Raw genomic sequence first — 7,859 nt, forward strand, 5'->3', positions numbered from 1 at the left:
TTATACAATTCTAAGTTGCTACATTTATGGTAGCTGCATTCCTAAAAATGTTATTTGTACAAAGGGTAGGTTAAAAATTCACAGAGGTTAAGATAACGTCGTCACAAATCTTGGACCAGCACTGTTGCTAACTAGCAGCAGCATTGATAACTAGCATAGCTGGTCACATTGTTGAAAAGAGCTATGGGATATTAGAATCTTGTTGTCTTAACAATTGTCATCTTCAACCTAGCACAAAGGCAAACAATATTTCCCATGACATAATGAGTTGCCATACCCTCCATGTATTTGGTCGGTATCAGGACCTTCTAATCATTCTCTTGATGAACGATACTGGTTCAAGAGAAAAGTTGATGATCGCAGTGTATTATAGTCTTTATGCACTTCTAAAGTAAGTTAGGGTTTGTGCAGAGGAAAGAAAGAGAGAGTGCCTGTTTCAGTCTGACTGCATCATCATTGGCTGTGGGTGTTGGGTGCTAGGGGTGCTGGGGGAACCAAATCTAAAAAGAGTTTTCCCTCGCCTCTCCAGAACACTGCTGGGTACAGAGTATGGTACGGCAATAGCAGCAAACAGCATATTATTAACCCTGCCTGCCTCAGTCAGGATGGAAGAAATAGCCACTTTCAAATCCCCCTGCATGAAAAACCCTAACATGAAAAACCTTCTGCTTCTTTAACCCTCATTCAACCCCCCATCTGAAAAGCAGGAATGGCCCAAAACCAACTCTAGCTGAAGCAGGCGGTGACGCAACACATCTTAAGCCGACATTCTAATATTTAATATTACAGAATGTGAAGGGGTGGGTCGGTCACTTTTTTTCTCTCCCTTCTCTTGGCCCTTCTCATTGCGGCTGACAAAATACATAAAGAGACGTTCCCCCTTAGGGGTGCTCTCTGTATCGAAGTGTAGCTCCTCATCCTTCACAGGTCTGAAGCAAGAGATGGATGTGTTTTTAACAGGGGTCTGTCTGCGAGGCACTTTAGTTATCCTGAGCCTGAGCCGAGCAGAACAGAAAACAACAGAATAATCCTAACGTAATGCTGAAGTAAGGATGAGAGGGGAGACAGGCCCAACAGCTCTGTCTTGGCTGTATGCTGCCAGCTCCAAGAGACAATCTATCCCACAATCCTGTGTCCAGACAGGCCGGTTGAGTTCCAAAATAATGATCCGACCTGATCACCCACTGGCAAGGCAACATCGCAGGGAACGATGGAGGGAGAATGGAGGGAGGGGGGGTGGAGGGAGAGCAAAATAGAGAGATGGGGAAAGAGCGACAGAGAAGGAGCAGACAGAGAGAGATTATCTTGATCCAAAACAGGAACAAAATACTTTTTACAGGTAACTAAACCAACAAAATTAGAAGTTACCTTCTGCACTGTCATTTGATATGGATATGGCAATACCACTGACCTATATGCAGTGATAATGAACAAGACGATAATGAATGTGAAATGGGAAATTAATTAGCCATAATATTACAATAACAGTTTGTCTAGCACTGTGAGTGACTGAGAAATCTACTGGATCGTACTGAGAAAGATAGAACTTACTCTTCATTGATAAAATAATATAATTGTAACATGCAAAAACACACCAGAATGGTCAAGGACCATCACCTAATTTGACTGAGCATTGCTTACACTCTTCGTGATTCATTGTAGTCTGAATAATGTCTGAAATATGTCACGTGGAAAGCACATTAAGGGTGAATATTGTATTACATCTACTGATATATGCTGAATATTTGTTACTATACTGCTAAGCAGGCTTTCACATTGATTTAGCTAAACACACAGCATGTTGGCTGCCAGCAGCAGAAGATACCCAGGCCTGGGGCGATGCCAACACTGATTGTGTTCAGATAAGAACATGCTCAAGTCATCCTAACCATATTTGCATTTTTTTTTAGAGTTCACACAAATTGAAAGGTATGCAGATCAACAGAGAGAGAGAGAGAGAAGGCTGGATGATGGGAGTGAATTAATGTAATGAGTTGAAACAATGAGGCCTGATGCTGCATTCGTTTGACTTACAGTCATTGGCTGATTGGATTGTGTAGAATAGGAATGTGTGAGTACAGCTATAGCTTCCATACAGTACACTATACAGATCAAACCAAAACCAAAATGTAATTTGCCAAAAATGTGAAGGAAGCTTTCATGTTCTCACTGTTGTTCAGGTCAGTCCCCATTCAGCCATAATGCTTGGCCCTGAGAGTTAGCCAGGGGGATCTGCCTCTCCTCTACTCCCCTTAGCCAGAGTGATGAACTACTCCAAGTCCACAGGGAAAGAGATGGAAATGTGGGTATAATAGGCTGAACTAAAAGGGATCCGGATGGACAGGAACAGATGGAGCACTGAATATGCTCTCCTTAGACATCATCAACCGGAACTTTACATTTTACTAATTGTGTTTTAGATCGATCAAAGTTGTTATATCACAGAAGATTTGGCCTGAGTCCATGATCGATCGTTGGCCTGAATCTTTGCTCTGTTACTAAGTAGAATAACTTAGTAACAATAATATGTGTATATTTCCAGAGCCGGTTGTTGTGCTAAGCCAAGCGCATCCAGGAAGGAGTCTCCTCATGCGCACTCTGAAACAGGAGACAGGTGTGTGCAGCCACAGTGGGCTAACATGGACCAAAGTAGCTCCAGTTTCCCAGATAGAGCACTGTATAAAAGTGTGTGTTTTTGTGTGTACGTGTGTGTGTGTGTGTGTGTGTGTGTGTGTGTGTGTGTGTGTGTGTGTGTGTGTGTGTGTGTGTGTGTGTGTGTGTGTGTGTGTGTGTGTGTGTGTGTGTGTGTGTGTGTGTGTGTGTGTCTGTCTGTCTGTCTGTAGACATCCCCTACAGTACACTCCCTCCCCACACATTCTCCTCTGTCAGAATCAAGACCACATTATTCTCGCCTCCTCTAGTATTCCTACTTCCCTCTCAAGCCCAGTTCGTTTAAACTGTCATGGCACTCTATTGAGAGCAGAGAGAGAGGCAGTGGCTGGGAGACTGGGTGGTACTGTCAGACTGGAACAAGTGGAACAGGGGCTATACAGCCTGTTTCACCTGGCCTCACCTCTATAGAAATATATTTTTTTTGTGAGAAACAACAGCTCTGGGCTTTGGTTCACATCACAGAACTATGTTATGTTTTAGACCGAATTTTCACCTTTCCTCCACTGTATATTAAAGGTTCAGTCTGGGATCTTAAGCACTTACAAATTTGTAACATATTGTACAAATTGCATAAAAAAAAATATATATATAATAATTTGCAATTCGTAACATATCAAATTCAGAACTACTGGCTTAAATTATACAAAACCTTCAAAGCATCACTTTAATGATAAATCAGTGGGGATTAATTTGATTTCCAATGTTTTATTAATAAAAAAAATGACTACTGATATTGAATGTGAATGTAATGTTAATAATGTTTACAATATAAATTGATAGACAGCTAAAACTAACATGTTGGACATTCTTCTCAGATGAGAGGGAAAATCAAACTTTGAATCAATCATCTATCCTTTGTATATCTCTACACTGTGTGAGTTCATACAGCGCACATACTGTACACATGATGCTATGGTGTGCAAATACAAATCATCATGTACCTTGAAGTCATCTGGGAGAAGCAGTTTGCAGGTCCTGAGGAAGCTGAGAATGTAACGGAATATTTCTCCATCCCTGTCGATGAAGTAGTGCTGCTTCAAGCTGTCCAGCACGATGGGCTCTGTGCCATTAAACAGACGGCTGATTCTGGAAATTGAAACACAAACACACACACATAATGGAATGAGGTTGAGTTGAGCGGCTGCCTTCAAACAATTACCCTCCATTTATTTTTCCCATTTTATTAGCGCTAAGTCTGAAATGTATTAGCATCCTGGTTGAAACAAGGGGCTTAAGGCACATTTCCTGTGTTCCAGGCCTGTTTGAAGTGTCCCTTCTGCTGTGTGATTAGGACAGCATACAGTGTCTCGGCTGGTACTTACAGAAATGAATGTTATGGGTTCAGTTTAAAGCTCGATTACTAAAGGGTAGATAAAACATTTACCTGGGGTTTGCTACAATGAAATATGATATATATTTCTCTATAGTGTTTGAATCCATGATGCTCTGATGCTCATACTCTGATACCTATTTGTGTTTTAAATACAAATGTTCCACTGAATTATGTATTGATTTGGTTCATTGTTGAAGACAAGTAAGAGCCCAAGTGTGACTATTACACCTCGTGCCATTCACTATAAAAATCAACATTCACTCAAAAAGTAATTTCTCTAAAATCACTGACGCAGGTTTCCCATTAGAATGCAGAACAACAGAGGGAAGTTCCATGAATTATGGACATAACTTCTAAGTAATAAGACACCTGTAGCAAAATGTAACCAGGAGTGAATAAGGAGTCTGGCTAACACTGGAAAATGATGTAATCTGTTAGCTTTCATCCCACCATATACTGTCGATACGATGCCTTGAGATATGGTTGGACAACTACACATTTCTCTCATCTCTTGTGAGGTTGTCATGGTACAGGTGTAAGATCTTAATTTGATCACCCTGTTGCAGGAAAACTTTCCTGCAATGCAGGAAATTAAAAATGTGTAGTGTATTTGACGTTTACAAAGGCTTCTGAAGTTTGTAATTTCCACTTTTAAATTTTAGACTTGATTTTCCCTTACAAATAAAATCCCTTAATTATAATCCACATAATAATTCACATTTCCTGTTGCTGCAGGATTATTTTCCTGATGTAGCAAACTGGCCCAAGTTAAGATCCTACATCATTAGCTACTGTAGCTCTCAACCATTAGTTCATTCATTTCACCTCAGATCTGCACTAGGTGATAATAGCTATAGACGTGGAAGGAAGAGAAATAGGACTTTTATGTTGGTCATTATTAGAGACATGATTGACATGGTGTCTCTATCACTGTTTTATTTAATTATTTGTATGAGTCACTCAACAGTTTTCTGTAGAAGTGGCAGTCCAGGTTGGAGTAACGTTTAAAATGGTTTCCCTGAAACATTTCCCTCCTCTCTCCCAGAAACAGCTCTTGGCAGAGAGAAGGCTTCTCTGTTATCATTGTTTTGATGTAATCAGCTCTCTAATCATGCTAAGAGCTTTTAGGTCAGCTGAGTACAGTTAAACCACAAAGAAAATCACCAGAAAGTCTAATTCTCACAAGCTGCTTTTGCCCAGTGACTGTTAAATCTTGTTATAAGACAAGAAAGAGAGATGCTATGGGAATCTCTACACACACACAGCTGTATAACATTTTAGTCATTTAGCAGACACTCTTATCTAGAGCAACTTACAGTAGTGAGTACATGCATTTTCATACAGGTCCCCCATGAGAATCGAACCCACAACTCCAGCATTGCAAGCACCATGTTCTACCAAGTGAGCCACACGGGACCGTTTTATAGCTTTGATTTTATAGTTTAAATTTCTAAAGCGCATTGCATTTACTTTCCATTACAATCCTTTGCTTTGTAAAGACACACACAGTGACTGTATCAAAGGGCTTCATCAGGTATAGACTGAATCCTATCATGTAGAATTTGCCCTGTTTTTCCTTTCCTGTTAACTGTATAAAGAGAGCCAGTTCAAAGATGCTTTCCCTCTCTTTCCCTCCTCTTCTCTCTCTTTCTCTCCACCTTGCCCCTCTCTCTTTCTCCCTTTCTCTCTGAAAATCGATGCAAAATGCTTTATAAAAAACCAATACTCATCTCCCTGTTATGCCCGAGGTGTTCCTTTCTCATATGGTGTTGCAATTCTTCCAGCTAGAATTTCACCATACCCCTCCAGGCTAACTCTGTTTTTCATCTCCACTTTTTTTTAAAGCAATTAAAATGCTGCCTGTTTTTCTTTTCTTTCTTTCTTTTTCCCTCTCCCATTTCTGTATCTCCCTCGGTCTCAGTGTTTCCTTTTGGTAAATCACCGATTGGGGGCCCTCAACACCTGAAAGATGGACCCCCGCCCTCACCCAGCTTTGTTTCTGTCATGTCAGACAGGTAGAGAGAGAGAGCTATACACCATCCTGCCTGCCTGCCTGGCTCAGAGAGAGAGAGAGAGAGAGTGAGTGAGTGTGAGGTAGGGAGTGAGGGAGGAAGGGAGACGGTGATAGAGAAAGAGAGAAGAACAGTAAGTGAGAGAGCGAGAGCAAGAGAAGGGCAGAGTGGGAGTTTGTGAAGGACAGGAGCGTCTCTGATCTCCCATCCCAGCGGTGCTGAGTAGAGGCAGCGTGGTTGAGCAGGCTGTAGGTAAGCATCTCTTGGACCCACTCATGTCAGACTAACAGATTAGAGTCTGAAACTCATGGCTAGGGATGTGGTTGGGTCAAGACACGTGCAGCTTTTCACTGTCTCCAAAATGAAAGACCTGAGCTGTCTTCAATAGATTCCCAATTAATTCGACATACATTGTAGGACATCTTACGTCTGTGAAAACAAATGCCCAGAGAGTGTGTTTGGATGAATGTATCAAACCCAACTTCAAGGGCGTACACTGGCTCTGTGAATAGATTTACAACTGGGTAGGGAAGTCCATTGTCAAGTGTACACAGAAATTAAAACTGAATGTTCAAAAATTACTGAACTCTTGACTATTTCGAACTTTAATGAATAATGTTGTTCATGTGTAAAAGGCATTCATAAAGGGGAGTAATAGTACGTTTGGAGAGTGGTATATTGAGTGAAAGTAGAGTGCATTTGGAGAGTGGTATATTGAGTGAATGTAGAACAAGTGGTATAGTAGCACATTACAGTGGTTTCCAAACTGTGGGGGTCCACCCCCCCACCCTCAAAAAAAAAAAGAAAACTGTAGAATGAAATTTTGAAATTGGGTAGTGCATCATCAGTATTCCTCTTGTCATGTCAGTCATTGAATACCTTAGAGACATATTTATAACGTGTCAGAAATGTCCAGATCAACTAGCCCATGTCAGCTAAGGTTTTTAGCTAGGTTTTTTTGCCCATAGATTTTGTTGTTGTCATGTTTGACTCACTGAAATATTACATGAATACACATTAGACATGGCAAAATGTGTAGAATTGTAATAAAATTAGCTTCATACCAGAAAATGTTTCTCTCCACCAACAAGAGGAGTGTGAACAGTTTGTGTCATGAACAGTGCTTGTGCCCATAGAAATAGACATGGGGGGGGGGGGGGGGGGGGGGCCCGAATGGTGGAAGGGGGGCATAAGTGAAAATGTTTGGGAACCCCTGGCATTGTAGACAGTACCAGTGATGACTGCAGGTAGTTAGAGCGTTGGGCCAGTAACCAAAAGGTTGCTGGTTTGAATACCCAAGGTGATTTTTTTTTTTTTTTTAAAGCTATATTATATGCCATCCCTCATAGCTAATGGAAACCAGAGAAATTGTCAAAATAAGTAATAACTTGTGTCAAGGGTCATTTCAAAATAGTTTCCTTGTCTGTGTAATATTCTTCTCATTTACTTTCCTCAGCCTCAGTAGAATGGAGCTCTGAAGCTTATCTCCTTAACTGTGAACTCCCCAGAGCGGGTATCAATGTTTGATGACCCCTGTCCCTTAATGCAGTCTGTTCAGAGGAAGATGAATACCCAGACATTAGTTACTAGACTAAGTTTCTCTACGCACTCTGCATTATTAACGCAGCAATCTATTAAAAGTAATCATCAACTTACAATTCTTTGAACCTTGTTCTTTAATTGTCAAGTTTCAGTGGATCATGAATGGCGGACTAGGACTAGACACCTCCATGTACACCACACCGGATGTCCTCTAAAAAGACTGAATATAAGTCTGGTTATTGCAGTGTAATTGTTTTGCTTTCTGTCAGCCATTATCCTAATTCACATAAAAGGGCTCC

General features: G+C 40.9%; 1 protein-coding gene across 5 annotated transcripts in view; it reads right to left on the reverse strand.

The window, feature by feature from the left end:
• Window positions 1-7,859, reverse strand: part of LOC129834676 (BTB/POZ domain-containing protein kctd15) — a 57,038-nt gene that overhangs the window by 42,076 nt on the left and 7,103 nt on the right. For all 5 annotated transcript variants that reach the window (XM_055899886.1, XM_055899885.1, XM_055899883.1 and 2 more), the window contains one exon: window positions 3,615-3,759. In XM_055899886.1, the coding sequence (XP_055755861.1) occupies window positions 3,615-3,759 (145 nt within the window). The remainder of the gene's footprint in view (window positions 1-3,614; window positions 3,760-7,859) is intronic.

The sequence above is a fragment of the Salvelinus fontinalis genome, chromosome 35 (genome assembly GCF_029448725.1).
Source record: "Salvelinus fontinalis isolate EN_2023a chromosome 35, ASM2944872v1, whole genome shotgun sequence".
NCBI classification, from domain to species: domain Eukaryota; kingdom Metazoa; phylum Chordata; class Actinopteri; order Salmoniformes; family Salmonidae; genus Salvelinus; species Salvelinus fontinalis.